The sequence below is a fragment of the Microtus ochrogaster genome, chromosome 15, assembly GCF_000317375.1.
Source record: "Microtus ochrogaster isolate Prairie Vole_2 chromosome 15, MicOch1.0, whole genome shotgun sequence".
Classification (NCBI taxonomy): Eukaryota; Metazoa; Chordata; class Mammalia; order Rodentia; family Cricetidae; genus Microtus; species Microtus ochrogaster.
The window spans coordinates 38,619,630-38,638,742 of NC_022017.1; the positions used below are offsets into that span (position 1 = coordinate 38,619,630).

Here is a 19,113-nt window from a genome sequence, read left to right on the forward strand (position 1 = left end):
TGAAAGGCAATCCAGCATCCAGCAGATGAGAAGTTGCAAGAAAAGGCGTGGGGTGCAGTTGTGCCACTAGTAGGCAAATTAAAGAAATTTTATGAATTTTCTCAGAGGCTAGGTAAGTTTAAAACCTTGTAATGTTTACTTTGTTATTAAAAATGTTAATTTATAAAATGTGTTTATTAGGTCCAGGATTTTTTTTAGAAGATTTTGTGATCACAGTACTGAATTTGGCTGTGTATCTGTTGTGCATGTAAGGCAGGATGTATATGAGCACGTGCTAATGTATTTCTAATGTCCTTAGCCCCAGATCTTTGAATTGTTTAGACCATTTTTCTCAGCAAGTTGTGATTTGTAGAAGGAAATCTGATTGTTTTGCATGCTTAAGGGTCTCAGTATAAGAAACCACATGGATGAATTGGTCTCCATACCTATAGAAAGTCCTTTCCCAGGTAATTCTAAAAACATAGACTAAAATAATCCAGGAGTCTGATGACAGACTGATAGGAGCCCTATCCCTCATATTAGGGTAGAACCTAGGGCCTGGTGTTTGGTAGGCAAGTGCTTGTCACTGTGAGATATCCTAACTCTTAGGATAAACATGATAAAAAGAGACACGAATTGGAGAAATATTTGTAATAGTAAATCTTTTTTGAAACTGTGTGTGTATGCACAAGTGCACATGTGTGTTTGGAGGCCAAAGGTTGTTGGACTGACTTTTAGTGATTACTTTTGCATCTTATTTTTTGAGACATGGTCTTACTGAACTAGAAGCTTATCCTTTAGGCTAAACTGATTGGCCAAGAAACTTCAGGGATCAGCCTGTATCTACCCCAGCACTGGAGTTACAGGCATATGCCAGCCACCATGCTTGGCTTTTCTGTGGGATCTGGATATCTGAATCATTTTTGTGCACCGAATATTTCTTACTATAAGTTTTAGTTATAGTTTATTTTCCCAAGCATGACAGTTTTTTTTCAGTTATTTGCCTTTTAGTCAGAGTATCTCTGTGGTCTGTAGTTTTTGCATCCTCTGTAACCTTTGTAAGCTTAGGTCTTTTCATTTTAGTTATTTTGACTACTATATATTTAGACTTTTTCTTACGCCATTAGTACTTAGCCTCCTTTGAAGTTGAGATGCTCACATTCTGCTGCAGCTGTTTTGGTCTCTTGGCTTTGGCCTTGATGGGAGTGGAAGAGTTATGTTTTCACTATGTAAACCAGGCTAACATTGAACTCATAGATAGCTGCCTGTCTTTGCCTCCAGAGAATTGTGTGCTCCCCACCCTACCCCACACCCCCAAGCCCTCACTGTGTTCCTGGACCTGTGATTTTCCTGCTTCTACTTCCTCAGTGCTAAGGCAAGCAAGTATGCCAGGTGTATGTGGTACTGGGAATTGAACCAATGGCCTCATGCCTGCTAGGCAAAGCACTATCAAAACTGAGTTACACCGCCAGCCTGCTGAAAGCTAAAGCATTTAAGTAATTGTGTTCTATGTGCTGACCTTGTCATGTCTATGGCCCTCTTACCCACCAGTCATATCCTTTGGGTTTTCTTCTGATAACTCAAGGTCTGGTGTTTGAGAATGGTAGGAGTCAGTGACAGCTGTCTCCAAAAGGAAAACTCTTTGCTGGGACTTCCTCTTGTGGTCATATTGTCCCCATCTTGCTCTAGCTAGACAGCTTTTCAAGCTGGATAATGACATCATCAGTTTTCCATGTTAAAGCCCTACCTTCTCTGCAGTGTAAAGACTGGAATGTGAGGTTATGTGTGCTTACAAGGTACAAGAGTGGATGTGGAGTCAGTTTGGGTGGAGGCATTGGGTTTTCCCTTTACTTTTCCACATGTATGTTACTGTCACTAGACAGCAAAGTGTGGAAGCCTTTAGAACAGAAGAAAACCATAAAAATTTGCTGTGACAGAATGTTAAAGAAAAAAATTAGTATTTGCCCACATTTGATTGGGTTTCAGGGTTAACTTCAGGATGCTCAGGATGCTACAGATGAGAGACACAGTGCTGTTCACCCTGTGCTCTTGGTGTGTAGTTCAGGTTGATACTATGCATCATTTTGAATCTGAGTTTGTTGAATTAGTTCTTGTAAGGTTTTCATTAAACTGTAGTAGACAGTTTGAGTGTATGCAGTATTAGTGATGACAAGGTGTAGATTTGTCTTGGTTATAGCAGGAGAGAGGGAGAGTGTGTTTGTATCTGAATGTTGGTTGGGAATTGAACTCCCTGATAACTTAACATCTTTATCTTCTTTTCATTAGAAGCAGCATTAAGAGGCCTTCTGGGAGCCTTGACTAGTACGCCGTACTCCCCCACCCAGCATCTAGAGCGAGAGCAGGCTCTTGCTAAACAGTTTGCAGAGATTCTTCACTTCACACTCCGGTTTGATGAACTCAAGGTAGTGCAGTTTTTATGGTTTTCAGTGAGTAGTAGTGGGAGAAGCCTTGTTAACTTGTGTTTAAGTGATTTCTGCCCAATTGGAGAGCTAGATAATAGTAGCTCTTAGCGTCCAATAAAGTATCCAGGAGTCATTGTTCTTGCTGTAAAGAACAGCAAGGAATCCCAGCTGCTTCTCTGATGGTTTCTGTTTCCTCTTTGTCTAGTTTACCTTTTTATTTTTTAATACAAAACTTAATTTTTTTCTCCTTTCCTTGCCACTTTTCCCCTTCACTCTTGTCCTCTCTTTGTAGGGTTTATACCCATAAATCCCATGTTGCTATACAGGGCAAATCTTAAAAACAGCACTGTATTTTTTGCCTGGAGCCCTGAGTTCAAATTATGAGACCTTTGGTTATTGAAGACCTTAAGTACCTTTTCTAGAAAATGGAAGAGTTAATGTTTCCAACTGTGTTATTTCATATTATATTATAACAACTGTAAATTCTCTACTATTAATACTTTGGACACAAAGGATTTGTATGTAAATATTTAGTCTGTTGGAGAAATGCCCTGTATTATTCAAAACAAGTACCCTTACATTCACTTTTTTGTTTGTAGTATCAATATTTTTGACAAACAGGCATTTAAGATATTACCTAAAATTATTGAAAAGGAGGAATGTATAATGCCTTTACAATTAAAAAAATAGTCTGTGGTTAGCAAAAAAAATAGTTTTATGGTTAGCAAGAATGCTACAGTGTGGTGGCATACACCTTTAGTCTCAGCACTTGGGGAGTCAGAGGTCTGAAGGACTCTATTCATTCAAGGTTAGCATGGAATACCTACTAAGACCTTGTCTCAAAGGGAAAAATACATTGAAGAATTCAATAAATATTTCACACTTTCTTTAGTATACCAGATAGTTGTTAAAATTATATAGGAATGTTAAGCTACCAGTTCACTTAGTTTCCATTAGCATTTAGTATATAACAGTTGTCCTTCATATATAAGAGTGTTCTTTCATACATGTCCTCCCTCTTTAGATGACAAATCCTGCCATACAGAATGACTTCAGCTACTATAGAAGAACGTTGAGTCGAATGAGAATTAATAATGTCCCGGTAAGATTATGTTTTGAATTAGGTTTAGTGGCGGTAAGAATAACCTGATTTTATTCTTCCTTTTGTTCATTCATCCATCCACTCACCAGATGGTTGTTTGTTTGTTTGTTTGTTTGTTTGTTTGTGTTAGGGTCTCTACATAGCACTGGCTGTCCTAGACCCCACTGAAATCCACCAGCCTCTGCCTCCCAAGTGGTGGGATTAAAGGTGTGCATCACCATGCCCAGATTGTTAAAGCTTATATTAAAGCTAGTAATCATCAGTAACCATAGCTGTGAGTGAAGAGCTCAAACTATAGCAAACCATATAGTATGCATTCTTTTTTCTACTGCCTTTAATTTCCGCAACCACTTTAGTAAATTGTGTTTTCTTTTATAACAATGGTACTTTAAATCTCTTTGTATATTCTTATTTAGCCGAAAAGAAATTTTTACATGAATGTTTATGGTTAGAAGGATGAATCCTGAGGAAGACTGATACGAAATGAGGAAACTAAATGCCAGTTGCAAGAGGGGTGCTTGAGATCATGGACCATTATTAGCACATCTGCTTCCTACTGATGAGGAAGTCATTTCTGGGCCTTTGTCTTGGCAGCATAGTTCCTCTCTTAGGCTGCTAATCTCTTCCTATCCTCCTAAACTGTTTAGTACTTTTTTCTACTTTCAGTAAATTACACATGAAGAAAATACAGCGTCATTTTTAGGGGACCCAGATTGTGGTAATTTGTGTCTTTATTGATACGCAAAACTTCTATGAAGTGGTTGTTGTAAAATGGGCACCAGGCCAGCACTAAAGGGTTTCTCTGTTCTTTACAACAGTTGGGATTTATACAAACTGCCTAGTGAGAAGTGAATCACAGTGTCTGTTTTTAATAACCACCCTGTAAATCAAAACAACACTCAGTCTTTTACCTTCTTAACTATTTTAATAACCACCCTGTAAATCAAAACAGCACTCAGTCTTTTACCTTCTTAACTATCACTACTCAAGAGGCCATGCACAGTAGAGAGATCTTCAGCTGGTTTACACTCTCGGTAATTAGGTACAAAACCAGTAGTTCTCAGTGCGAAGTCTCAGAGTCTTGCCCTTCTTGCTTTTTTTTCTCCTTCTTTTTCTCTTCACTTCAGAACTCATCTCCCTCTCTCTTTCAGTTACTTTGTAGCAACATATTTGGGGGGTGGGGGAGTAGAGGCAGGGTTTCTCTGTAGGTTTTGGAGCCTACCTTGGAACTAGCTCTTTTAGACCAGGCTGCCCTCGAACTCACAGAGATCCACCTGCCTCTGCCTTCCAAGTGCTGTTGTTAAAGGCATGTGCCACCACTGCCTGGCTAGCAGCATAATTTCTTTTCTGGCCTTTTGGAACTGTCTGCCTACTATTGTGGGTTGTTTTTGTTTTTGTTTTTTTTAAAGACATTTACTTGCTACTCCTTTTTATACTTGAAATGGCTTCCTATTTCTAAGGAAAGTGCTAATTTAAAGTAGCATTTAAGGTCCTCTACAGTCCCTGCTTCTACTTTAATTTCCACTAGTTCTATTACACTGGATATATCAGAATGTGCTCTAAGTCAATTAAAAATGTATTTTCCTTCTGCCAATAGAAATACCTTGTGTGTGTATGTGTATACAATGTGTGTGTATATATGTGCATATATGCATACACACACACATTGTCACTTGTAAAAACCCAAGTCTTCATCAGTCCTCCCCTTTTTCTTCTAGGTCCCTTCCCTTCTTCTGCTGTCCATTTTTTATCATGGTATTGAGTGGGTCCTTTATGTTTGTAGTGAAACACAAGATATAATTTCATTACTGTCCTTTTGTCTTCAAGAGCCTTTGAACAGTCTCTTGTGTAGTAAGGTGTCCCATCCAGCATTTACAGTTCTTAATGTACTTTAGTGGATAGTTCTTTCTTAAAAATTGTTTAATATTATTTGCAGTCTATTTATTGTAAAGAGTATTTAAGTAGTATTTGAAGGTCTGAACTTAAATTTAAAGGTATTTATTAGATTGGTTTAATAAAGTAGATATTCTTGGATCTTTCATGTATGTCATCACATATAATAATTTGGGAATTAATGTCAAGTGATTTCCACACAGGCAGAAGGAGAAAATGAAGTAAATAATGAATTGGCAAATCGAATGTCTTTGTTTTATGCTGAGGCCACTCCAATGCTGAAAACCTTAAGTGATGCAACAACAAAATTTGTGTCAGAGGTGAGTTGCTGCAGACCTTTCTGTGCATTGATGCTGTCCCACTCACTGCAGATGCGATGACCTCCGCAGTGCTGTGATTCAAGTACCATCCTTAGACTGGCACCTAGGAGACCTGCTTGGGCACAGCTGCCCACTTGCTTGCAGTCACTCTGGGGTACTTTGAGCATTGCCACGATGGCGTTGCCTTTTCTGACCCTCCCCGTTCTCCTGTCTTTCTCAGTTAATAATGGCACTGGTACAAGTCAGAGTCTCAGGGATGACAATTTTAAGTTCCTTTTTGCACTGCTTTCATCTGTCCCACAGATCACTCTGCTGGATCCTCTAAAGTACATCATGTTTATGAAAACTTAACCCTGCTACAAACCAGATCTGATTGCCACCCTCTTACCACTCTTGTCTCTGCTCTTATTCCACGCTAGTCCTTTTTCTTCTGCTTAAAGTGTTTTCCATGGCCTGGAGAGATGGCCTGCCATCAAGCCTGATGATTTGAATTTGTTTCCTGGACTTGAATAGTAGGAGAGAAAAGACTAGCACGGTTTCTCTTGACCTCCACACATGCACAAGAGAGTACCCACGTACCATATATAAAATTAATGAAATAAATCAAACTTCCAAGTACCTTCAGATTAAACTCAATATCTTAGACCCCCCCCCCATCTCCTGTGTTTACAAGGTTGTGCTTACTCTTTTTTGAGGGCAGCAGGGTCTTGTCTGTATTGTGCATGGCTCTATTCCCTGATCATGGAATAGTGATTAGAATCACGGTTATTGGCTTAGGAAATTAGAAACAGGAGCCAGGCCAGATCATTTGTTTGTTTGGGAGATTCTATTAATTTTTAAATCACTAAATGAAAAGTTTTTCACCTTTACTTATTTCTTTTGTTCTCTGTACACTTTATAGAATAAAAATTTACCAATAGAAAATACCACAGATTGTTTAAGCACCATGGCAAGTGTATGCAGAGTCATGCTGGAGACACCGTGAGTATTAGCTGATCTTTTTCACTTTGGCAAAACTGATGAAGTGACTGGTATTTCAAAACACATCCAAATACAAACATTTCTGTGTGGAAAGAAATGAATTTTATCCTAACCTTCAAATGTTGAAAAGTGTACAAAGTTAAAATGCATTTCTTTTTGAACCATAAATTTGGACTCTGGGTACCACAATAAGTTTATTATTGTCAGAACTGAATATCCTGATTTTGGGTTAGGGATAGGGAAGTGTCCCTTTCAGAGGACTGTAATTATATTCTATTTTCCACATGTTCTCAGATTAAATCAGTTTGTCCTTGTTCCCTCACAAACCTGAATTACCTGATGGCATTTGTGATACGTATAATTTTCCTATCAGCACCAGAAAGAATGTGTCTTGGATTCTTGAATAAGATATGGTTTTTACTAGAGAACTTTTGTTTTTTGCAGCACTCATTTCCCAAAGTGCTCTTCTTTACATTGTGTTGGTGAATGACTCATGCAGCAGGAGGACAAACACCTCCCACGCTTTTCTCCTGTGTAAGGGAATGGGGTCCAGGAAATGAAAGGGTACATCATACCTACCCACCCCCTGCTGGATCACAGTGTTCCCATTCTGAGTTTGGTTTCCTGCTACCTTTTTTTCTAAATTAGAGAATATGATTGAATCCTCGAATAGTGTGTTTAAATCAAGATACCCATAAAATAGCAAACTGAATCCTCTAATAGTGTGTTTAAATCAAGATACCCATAAAATAGAAAACTTACATGCTCCATTGAGCTAGTAACTTAAGCACCCAGCCCCAAAATCTTACTTTAGGGCTACTTTGGCTTTCTCTAAAATTGTAGAAGAAGTAACATAATTCTCTGGTGCAAATGTGGGGACCACAATATGTGGGTGGAAAGTCTTTACCACATCTATTTCCTCTCACTTGTGGAGAAGGGGTAATATTGGTGTCTCTTCAGAGATTGAAGTAGTCAGGATTGCGTGCAGGTATAATCAGTTCATTGTACACTTTATGATGTGTTTATCCATACAAATCTTCTGCCCTCCAGGGAATACAGAAGCAGATTTACCAATGAAGAGACAGTATCATTCTGCTTGAGGGTAATGGTGGGTGTCATAATACTCTATGACCACGTCCATCCAGTGGGAGCATTTGCCAAAACTTCCAAAATTGATGTAAGTTGCATATTGTTTGATATGATTGCGAACTATTTTCATGCATGGAAATGATAAGGTTTTATTTAAAGAGTTGCAGGCTGGACTGACAATCTCCAACCCTAGTTTGTGATACAGTTGGAATTCCTTCTTCTCCACTGTCCTGTATTTCTGGTTGCTAGTTAATATGCAGGTGTGTTAGGTGATTGAATGTAATGTTACTGATAGGTGACTGAATGATAATTTTTAGTATTTTTTGTCATATCTCTAGTAATTACATATATTTTCTAATCATATCCTCGGGCTAATAACCAAAGATAAGGTTTATTTTGGAATATATATTAAAAATCAGCATTGATACCTTTTTAAGAAAACTGGAAGATTCTGTGTTTTTCTTTCCTTTTCCCAATCATCATAGTTTATGACTGGTTTCTACTTTCCATATCTGCCTGGAAGTTCCTATTAAAAATGAAATGTTTTTCTCGTTTCTTTACCTGTAGTTTTTCTGGTCACTCTTGAGCATCAGCATTCTAACTAGGTTTGGTGGGGATTATCTGATAGTCCCCCTTTTATTACTACTTCAAGCTCTTGGCACTTTAGATTTGAATTATGGATTGCTAGTTTTTATATGCATCTGTTTTATATAAAGAAAAATGAGTTAGCGTTAGCTACTTGTGTGGTAACTATGTCCCACAATTTACATTGTTCCTGTGTGCCTGTGAACATTGTTCTAGAATTTCCCCTTCACTCGAGCAGCTTCACTGTAGGAGATTAAGTAATACGATTGCTAGGAAGTGGTAGAATGAGGCTAAACCCACATCTCTTCTTTCCAGTCTTTGTGGCCATGCTTTTCAGGACAACCAGGCTGATCTTGAAATACCTATCATCTTTATTGAGTTTGTCTACCTATGAGTAGCCTGTAGAAGTCCCTGCTGATTGCCTGTCAGTCCTACCTGAATCATCTGGATTCCCTAGCTCCCTTCTCAGCGCTACAAGATTCCTGTTTGCCCTCAGCTTGTCTCAGGCTACCTTTTCTTGCAATTACTGTGTAGTGCACTTTCAGGCTGTCCTCCCTTAGTTCATCAGTCTGTGTGGAACTTCATTTTGACTGATTGCATTTTCAGCTTGTCTCAGGCTACCTCAGCTTGTCTCAGGCTACCTCTTCTTGCAATTACTGTGTAGACACTTTCAGGCTGTCCTCCCTTAGTTCATCAGTCTGTGTGGAACTTCATTTTGACTGATTGCATTTTCAGAAAGCTTTGTCTCACTGAGAGACTGAAAATAAAAGCATTTGCTACTGCTCCCACCACCAAGAGTGAATAATTCTACATTTATAGTATATGGTCTCTTCAGTTCTCATGTGGGATTCCCTTCTGTATGCTATGAATATGTTTTATTATCATTGGTTAATAAAAAAACTGTTTCAGCCAATAGCTTAGCAGAGTAAAGCCAGGTGGGAAATTCGAACAGAGGTATAGAGAGAAAGAAGGTGGAGTCAGGGAGACGTCATGTAGCTGCCCAAGAAGCAAGAGGTAACAAACCACAAGCCTCATGGAAAAATATAAAATGGGTTAATTTCAGATTAAAGAGTTAGCTAGAAATATGCCAGCATCATCAGTCAAACAATGATGTAACTAATGTAGTTTCTATGTGATTATTCGAGTCTGGGTGGCCAGGAAACAAACATGCAGTCTTTGGTTATACATTTCTATAGGTATTTTTTTTTAATGAATGTTATATTAAGAAACAGATATTTACTTTGTCTTTTCTCCTCAGATGAAAGGTTGTATCAAAGTTCTTAAAGACCAACCTCCTAATAGTGTAGAAGGTCTTCTCAATGCTCTCAGGTATGTATATGTACTTAAGCATGACAGAAAATTGTGTGTTAAATGTTTGAATATCATCTAAAGATATGCCAGTAATGTTTAAGCTGGAAGTTTTGCTTATTGGTAATGTTGCTTCTGAATAGTGGTACAATATTGTATAACGAGGGCTGTGTGTAAACTAGCTTCATTTCTTGGCCCAAAATTTTGCTCTGCTGTTTGCTCCTGAAGCAGGATTGCTTCTTCTAACTCTAATGTATGCTGATTTACAAACATGGGGAAATTTAAAGAAAAAAACATGTGATCTTATCATGTACCATGTACTTATAACTTTCTAGTTGGCTTTTTCTTATGCATGTAGAGGTTATAGCTCAATATAATTGTTAGCCTGTTGATACAGCAATATACAGTTCTATGAGAGTTCCTTTTCTCTTAAGTAGCTTAGTGGCATTTCTGTGTCTTTGTTCTGAGGAATCATTGTTGATTTAGTTACTGAAGCTTCTGTGCTCGGAATGAACTTAAACATTTCACAACCTAGAAACTAATTTTCTATACTTTAGTATTGAGGCTTAGGCAAAAAATAGTATGAAATCAGAAATATTTGTGTAGTGATGTTTATATCAGAAAGCAAATGTCAACTCATTTTGGCTGAGGGAAACCTTTATATGTCTTTATTATGGAAAGTGCCTATAAGCAGTTTCTGTCTGAATACAGGAGAGCTACTTTAAATGAATATTAGAATGAAAAATTTAGTTTAATTAAAATCTAGTTTAATTAAATCTGTATACTATCAGGCTACACACATGGTGTTAAGAATTTTTTTCTTAGTTTTGTAGCACAAACTACATTTTAATTTTAGCTATGTAGGACATGGGGCCTCTTTACTTCCTCTCTGTATAGTGTCTATGTCTCATTCAGCTTGATTTTTTTATCTTCTAATCTGTTTTTCCTAAAGGGTCTGTCAGTTGCTTCAGTCAGCTGGTGTCAGGAAATCTGTATGAAATGTATTGTTAAAACTTAGGAATAAATAGTTGGTCACGGTGGTCCATACCTTTAGATCTGAGGCCAGCCTAGTTTACTCAGTGAGAGCTGCCTCACAAAACAAAAACAAACATAGAGGTAGAGAATGCTGAGGGTTTTAGTGCTTGTTTTGTTACCTTAAAGGAAGCATGCTAAAAGGTTAGCTAGGTACCACAGTGTGTTGTTTTAGAACTTATGGATGGTGATTAGCGCAGCCCTTTTTCCTTCTTCTCAGAGCAGAAGAGGCAATAGTGTTGAGTACAACAAGACTGAAGTGGAGTATATGCAGGACTCAGTGCTGAGGACAGCAAAGTGTCCTACTAGTTTAAGTTGTAAAGAAAACTTGAGAACTGATTTGTTCATAGTGAACAAAGTTCTATGTCTGGCTCTCAGTGTTTTTGTTTTTTAATCTGAGGGTTTGTATACGAGTCATTGTCCTTAGATGCTTCATAGTAGGGACTTGTGTCATTTCATGTCACCACATATTTCCAGTAGGATCTTGACTGTGAGCCTTCTTCTCTCCATGGGGTTGTAGGCACTTGCTGCCTCTGCATTTTTATCACATGAACTGTGCAAGTGGTCCAGGTTCTGAGGAACCAGAAATGATAGAGTTTCATTCTTCAAATTGGATGTGCGTTATGATACTCCAGTCTTTAGTTCACTATGTGCTGAACTTGAGTATGCTTCAGAGTAAATGATTGTAAAACATACAGAGTTCCAGGTCTCTCCCCTAGAGTCCCTTTCCTCAGATCTGAGTTGAGACTCAGGTTCTCTCTTTTTAAATATATACCCTAGCGAATACTTCTTAAAACACTGCTGAAACTACGCTTTCTCATAGCAACCAAAACAAACAAAACTTTCTGCAAAATTAATAAAAAGATTTTGAGTAGAATTATAATTGTGCATATATTTTGAAATATTTATATAATGCCTCCAACTTATAGTATGCAAAAAAGAGAAAGCAATGAGTCATGTGTACATTAGGGTTTTTTTTTTGTTTTGTTTTGTTTTGTTTTGTTTTTTTGAGAACTGGAACCAAATCTTTTTAGTTATGAAAGGGAGCTTAGAGTTGTAAATTCAGGTTTAGTGCTATAATACTACTTGCTTCTTTACTGAACTTGAGGGTAAAGGTAGCCAGCCATTGTTTTCTAGTTGAGAAGCTATGTGCACTTAAAGTAGGACTTGGACTTTTTGTGCAAATGAAAATAAATCCATATATCTCGTATGCTTTTCTCTACACAATCAGTGCTGTTGAATTTGTAATTAAGAATGGTGATGTAGCACCTCTGGCCTAGCCTTCCAGGGTAGGTAAGAATACCTGGTCTGCCAGGAGCACTACCACATCCCTCAGACACAGTTCCAGGGAATATAAACATTGCTAACTATTATATGGTATAGACTTTAACTATTCCTGTTCTTTAGTTATTTTTAGTAAAGGAGCAGGGGAAAAAAGCCATGTAGATGGATGGCATCTACTTACTCATATCGAGTGGGTGATGTGTGGCCATATATGCTTTTTCGATTTAAATAAAATAAAAACAGTTAAATCTTTGTCCTATTACTACCATTTCACTAAATATTCTTCCATGGGAACAATTCTCAAGCTGTGGATCGTGACCCCTTTGGCAAACCTCTATCTCCAAAACTATTTATATTCATAACACTAGCAAGATTACAGTTATAAAGTAGCAACGAAGATAATTTTATGGTTGGGGGTTACCACACTTAAGGAATCATATTTAAGGGCCATAATGTTAGAATGGTGAGAACCACTGCTCTGTGGACTTCTCTTTCCAGCCTCATAGTCTTCCTTCCATCCACCCACCATGTATGGGGCACTCCAGTGTTTTGTCATGAGAACAGTTTGGAAGGTGACTGCTGATGTGTGAGAAAAACGTCAGTCCCTTCACCTTTAACAAAGAATTTAGATAGCATCTTCACTTTTAAAGAGTGTTTGGAGCAAACTTAACAGTTGTTTACATTTTTTTAACATAGACTATACACCTTTAAAGTGATCTAGTCTTTGAAAATTATATGAAATGCTTATAAGCCAAATCAACCTGTTTGAATTATCTTCTGAATACATTGATTCCTCACGGAAGCATTGCAAACCAGTGTGTCTGATGCTGCTAATTAGGTCCAAATTCTAGACATCTCCTTTACTCCTCAAGTGAACATCCTGTAGCTCCTCCAGCACTCACTCGGCATCAGTCACTCCTTAAAGGCCTTTCGTGCCTTGACCTCCAGATCCTGCACTCGGGTTTCTTTCCTATGCCCTCCTGAGCTGTTTCCCACTTGCAGCCTTTCTTATACTCCACTCCCAAGCCTTCTGTAAGATTAGTGCCTGGTTTTCCTCAAATAGTAACTCCTGGAAGACTTTGTAGACTTGCTGACTGGTGGTGTATTATTTACAGGGATCCGGTGTTTAATCTTAAAATGGCTACTCTTGGGAGTATTTTAATTTTATTCATTTTTTAAAGTTGATTATTATTTTGGATTTGTATACTTGTTCAAAATGCACTTACCAGGAAATAAAATACTTAGAGAATGTAGATATTTTAGGGCACTTTTGGTTTTTCAAGACAGGGTTTCTCTGTGTACCCCTAGTTGTGCAGGAACTTACTCTGTAGACCACGCTGGCCTCAAACTCACAGAGACCTGCCTCTGCCTCCTGAGTGCTGGGATTAAAGGTGTGCACCACCACTGCTTGCCAGGGCACTGTTTTTATACAATGTAGAGTGAAACTGTAAGGGGGCCGGAGTGTGAGGAAATATTTTAGACTTTGAAGGCCGTTTTCTAGAGTAGCTACTTAAATCTTCCACTGTTCAAGAAGGTAACCTCAGATAATACATGCATTAATTAACTTGGTATTTTTCCAGTGCAACTTTTTAAAGTATGTTTTTACTTGACAATTTGATACATGTGTTCAATGTATTTGGTTGTGACTGTTCCTCCTTTCATGTGTGAACAGTAAAATTTCAATTTTATATGCAAGCACCAAGTATTGCCTATGTTTTTTTCACTTATTTTCCTACCTCAGTGATCCAAAACCTAAAAAAAGTATATGTACTTAACTCACATGCCATGCAAAAATAGGTGGTGGAATGCATTTGGTTCAGGGGCCATAATTGCCAACACCTGGGATGGAGCTGTAATTTTATCCAGGAGCGGTAGCTCATTGTTTACTTCAGAAGTTTACTTCAGCTCATCATTTCAGCAAGGTGTTTATAGCTAAGTGACCAGCAACAGGCTGTGTATTGGGTGGGGGAGAGAAGCAGAGTGAGGCTGATCAGGATTCAAACTGCCTTCCTAAGGTGTGAGTTTGTGAGATTGTCTAGCTGCTCGTCTTGCCATGTTACAAAGCCCATCCCGATATCCATGCCCTAACACTGGTCACTGTTTCTCACAGGTACACAACGAAACATTTGAATGATGAGACTACCTCCAAGCAGATTAGGTCCATGCTGCAGTGAGAGCTGTGGAGCGAGCCCTGCTGCAGATGGAGCAGTCTTCTTCAGTGACTGAGAATGCAGTCTCTAGTGATTGCCATTAAATCTCCTCACTCTTGCTTCGGTTTCTTTCCTCTGTTCCTCTTCCCACTTTTTTAATCATGTTCTTGTTCTTAAGACTTCTTTTCTGTGCCAAAATCAGTAAAGTTATACTTTGAAAGGGATTTTTGTCCTTTCAAAACAGGCCATCTAAGGCAGCTAATTATGCATTGCATTGAGGTCTCTACTGAGAAAAGTTCTGTGACTTGAACTAAATATTTTTAAATGTGGATTTTTTTTGAAAACTAATATTTAATATTGCTTCTCCTGCATGGCAAAACTGCCTATTCTGCTATTTAAAACCCTCATGAATTTATTTTCTACTGCCGCTTTTTCATGTTCAGCCAAAATGTTTAAATTAACTGTGTTGTACAAATGGTACCCAACACAAACCTTTTTTAAATTAGTAAGACTTTTGTTGAAAGTTTTAAGTTTGCATTTTGACTTTTTTTTTTGTAAGGATGTATGTTGTGTGTTTAACCTTTATTAACTAACGTTAAAAACTGTGATGTGTGCGTAGAACATTACGTATGCATGTTCATGTTTAAGAATGGCTGTTGATAAAATAAAAATCAGCTTCCTTTTTCTAAGTGTGGCTTGATTTACTGAGATTTCTGGAAGTTCTCCCTGTATATATTTCTGTGGAATGCATAGACACATTACATAATTTTTCTTTCTTTTAGGGGATAGCTATGTCTTTTTCAGTTGTATCTTTCTTTACTTTTGCCTATGTACATAACTTTAACTGCTTTTAAAACTGTTGTATATAAGAGGACCAGTGATTGTGTCATTAACTTGACTTCTGTTTTGATTCAATCTTGTGTGCGTGTAGTCGTAGAAGGAAAACCACAGTTTCTCAGCTCTCAGTTTCAGGAGTGGAAGGGCAGCAGCAGGAAGCACAGGGTGTTTCAGAAGCAGGATGAGCCTTGGCATTGGAGGACAGTGAGCAATAAGAATACTTCCCAGAGGAAACGAAAGACTCCATCTCACTAGTGCTAGAAAGCTACTGTGGGTTTCAGTTTAAAACCCTAACACCTGAGTTGTCAAAGCTATCGTGCTTCAGAGAGAGGCTGCCAGAAGGTTGTCTGATTGTCCTGTCAGGGCTTTCTGACAAGGTGATGTGAGGTGTGGTACAGTTAAAGTGGTTGACCATGGAAGAGGATCACAGGCTTCCCTTGGGGTCTCCATCAGAGCACACAGCACTTGGTGGTAAAGTTCCTGTTGACTTCTCTGGCTTCCGGCTCACTCCTGTCCCTCTTCGTACCCTGTTCTCCAGCCAAGCGTAACTACTTGCTGTTTACAGATTGTTCCATGTGGTGTTGCTTCGTGACTCTGGTCTGGCACAACCTGAATCTGATCTCCTTTTCTTCCTCATGACTGTCTAACCAACACCAGCTTTCATCTTTTAGAAGTCAGCTTCGATTACTTTCTCCTGAAAATCCTTTGGATGATCCTGGCCATGTTTTCTAGGAGTCCTTTAACAGTATTATAATGGGTTTAATAGTGCACTTTGCAACAGGTAATGTCTGCCTGGAACCTGAACATATGGCTTTATTTGGAAGAAGGGCATTTTCAGGTAAATGTAAGGACCTGTGGATGATGTCAGCCTACATTAAGGTAGACCCTAACTCCATTGACAAGCCCTTGTAAGAGAAAAGAAGAGGAAACAAGACACAGTGGAAATCCAGGGAAGAGAGAGACAAAGTCGAACAGACATCATGCCTTGAAATTCTGAGCTACAGAAGCTAGAAGAACATCATGGAACAGTTTTCATCAGAGCCTCCAGGAGGAACCCAACCCTGTTGGCTGTTTTTATTTCAGACTTCTATCTTCTATCATGGTGAAAAAATAAATTTCTGTTGTAAGCCACCTAGTTTGTGGTAATTTGTTACAGTCAACGGAAGCACTGAATACAACTGTATCACAAAAACAACCCTAGTACTTCACGCTTTGGGATCTTTTTACTCTTGAGAAATTATAGTATTGAGATACTATGAAGACTGAGAACGTGAGAGAAGAGCCATGTCATATTCCTCCAGTGTCCCAAGGAAGGATCTTGCACAGTACCTAAATATGGATAGCTACCAAGTTAGTGCTTGTATGGAGTGAATGAGTACAAATAAATGAAATAAATGTAGTGATACTGCTGTGGCCTTTCCAGGTAACATAGTTCACACCCTGCATGTTGAAGATTAAGTGGGCTAAAAAAAACTTAACTTTAGCCTAGGGGTCAGTAGCCCAGGCTCTGGGCCAATCCACCTTCTTCTGTACCTATACAGCCTGTGAATTAAGAATGATTTTTAAAAGGTTGGCGGAATAAAGGATAACAAATGTTTTTTTAAAAGTTGAAAAAATATTTTGTAGCATGAGAAAGTATATGAAATTCAAACTCCAGTGTTGATAAATAAAATTTTATTGAACATAGCCTCTTCATTGTATATATATATATATGTATATCATTTATGGCTATTTTGCTCATTGTAGCAGCAGAATTGTGGCAAAGGTCACATGGCCATCAGAGGCTAAAGTTATGTACTGGCCCCATACAGAATCTGCCCGTCCATGCTTTGGTTAGAAGGAAGAACAGGTTTATTTGACAGCCTCGAATAATGGACACACACACACACACACACGTGTGACGGATAAGCTGCCTCTGATGGTGTTGGCATGTACTGCTCAGGAAACTTTCTTTGGGGTCAAGGATTCTGGGGCTGAGCATAGCACAGACCAAGCAAAGGGTCTGCTTGTCCATTGGACAGAGGTTGACCCTGCTCTGCTGGTGGTAAATCTAACCCTGAAGCTTGCCACCTTTTGCCCCTTGTGGTTTTCTAAAGTATGTTTCTATCAGCAAATGTCTCAGCCTGGTTTTGACCCATGTGTGTCTGAAACAGTAGGGTAAGCTATGATGTCATCTCTTCTACCAATGCACACCCATGGGTTGTCAGATGTGTGGCGTTTTCAACCTCTGTTGAAAGACTTAGATTTAGCATTCTGGATCTCTTAAGGTTACTGTAGATATTTTAGACTTACAAGGATAACTGGCATCTGTTGTGCTCAAATTTAAGTTTTTGAGTTGAAATACTTTTTGAGTTTGAAATGCCATTCTGGTTCCTTTTGAGATTGTAGTAATTGCCATGCCAGAAATCCTTAAAAGGACTAGCCCATCAACTAAGTAAGAATGAAAGACAAGTGGATTTAGAGCCCTGACACCCAAGCGACAGCACTGTGCAGAAGCTCTCTTCCTCATCAGTGTGGAGAGGGATAATTGACTGATCCCCGTACCACCAAGATGTCTCATGTCCTGTCAGCAAGGCATTAATACTGTGATAAGTTAAAACAAAGTTTAGTCAGTGAGCTTGAGTATATTCAGCTTCCTTCTTTAACTTGGTGTGACTTCATTTAAATATTCTGTCTTCAAACAGGAAACACTGGTATGTCTTTAGAGAAGGCTTCAATAAACCAGCTGGTCAATGCCTCGGCCATTTGCAGGCAAGGGGTGCTCAGTGTTAGTATTTTGACCATCATAGCTTTACAGTATACTCCTGGTATGCTGTGTAGTAATGTAGGTTTTCCGTTCTAGAGAACACAACTGGTTCTCAGTGCTTAGTGAAGGTGCTAGACCTATATAATTTGAATAAACCGATGATAGATCTTGTAATGGCTAGATGGAAATATTCTGCATGATAGCGGTTTTCTGAATAGCAGGTCATTGGCCTGAGACTGTGCATATGTATACTACACAAGTGTGGGTGCCTGAGGAAGCCTAAAGATAGCATTGGGTCCCCTAGAACTGGAGTTATATGTAGTTATGAACTAACTGCTCAGCATAGGTCCTCTATAAGAGCAGTATGTGCTCGTCACCGGTAAGCTCTTCCAAATCTCTAAAAAACCAATTTTTTAAAATTTAACATTTTGCAGTTCTTGGGGTGTGGAGTTCAGGATCATTCACAGGCCAAATAAGTACTCTACCACTGAGCTACTTGCCCAGTCCCTGCAAGTGCTTTTAAATGGCAAGCCCTGGTGAGTTCAGGGAGAGTATTGATGGACCATCTCTAGTGAATAGGTAGCCACAGCCTGTGTACTAGGATGACGATGATAATGAGTTTTCTCCATATATAGGCAGGGCATTCTAGGTTGAACTGAGGAAGTCTCAAGATAGCACATATTGGCATGTATTGTCCGTATCTTTTCTGGTTGTTTATTTACACAAAGTGTTAGTATCCTGAAACTGTTTTCTCAGAAGTGCTAAAGATTTACCCATTGTGTAGGAGAAATAGTATAGCTTTTTGTAAGTCAAGTGGGCCTGGGCCACCTGTAGCTGCCTGTGTATCCTTAGAGCCACTTTAAGTCACTGAAGCTGTCATATCCTTGGTCGTAAGTAGCATGGTGTTCATGAGTATCTCATGAGTTGATACTACAGTAGTTAGTATTTCTGTTACACAGCCTCCTGAGGCGCACACCTTACCAAGGTGCAAGTCTTCACACCTGAAAGTCAAGTTACTGTAACTGAAGAAGTGGTGTTGTATCTGAATGTTTTGCCTGCCTGGAAATGTACCATGTGTATGCAGTACTCCCAGATGAGGATCAGATCCCATGAAACTGCAGTTACAGATGATTGAGAGCTACCGTGTGAGTGCTGGGATTTGGACCCTGGTTCTCTGCAAGAGCTGCCAGTGCTCTTAATCACAGAGCTATCTACATGGTCCAGTTGAAGATTCTGAGACCTTTAAATAAAGTGCCCTGATCTGAGATAATCCCACTCTCTAGTCCCTTCTAGAGAAGCAGAGCTGTTCAATCAGTTTTCTTGACAGGTGCCGGCCCAGGAGTTATTCATCTCCCAGAATGCTGTGTCTTCCTGTTACCAGCTT

At 38.9% G+C, this 19,113-nt stretch overlaps 1 protein-coding gene across 6 annotated transcripts in view; it reads left to right on the forward strand.

Moving 5' to 3' along the window:
- Positions 1–16,114, forward strand: part of Fam49b (family with sequence similarity 49 member B) — a 132,124-nt gene extending 116,010 nt beyond the window's left edge. For all 6 annotated transcript variants that reach the window (XM_005354553.2, XM_013348942.2, XM_026782488.1 and 3 more), the window contains 8 exons: positions 7–112; positions 2,266–2,402; positions 3,427–3,504; positions 5,601–5,717; positions 6,619–6,698; positions 7,749–7,875; positions 9,631–9,701; positions 14,107–16,114. In XM_005354553.2, the coding sequence (XP_005354610.1) occupies positions 7–112; positions 2,266–2,402; positions 3,427–3,504; positions 5,601–5,717; positions 6,619–6,698; positions 7,749–7,875; positions 9,631–9,701; positions 14,107–14,170 (780 nt within the window). In that variant the 3' untranslated portion in view covers positions 14,171–16,114. The remainder of the gene's footprint in view (positions 1–6; positions 113–2,265; positions 2,403–3,426; positions 3,505–5,600; positions 5,718–6,618; positions 6,699–7,748; positions 7,876–9,630; positions 9,702–14,106) is intronic.
- Positions 16,115–19,113: the final 2,999 nt, after the last annotated feature.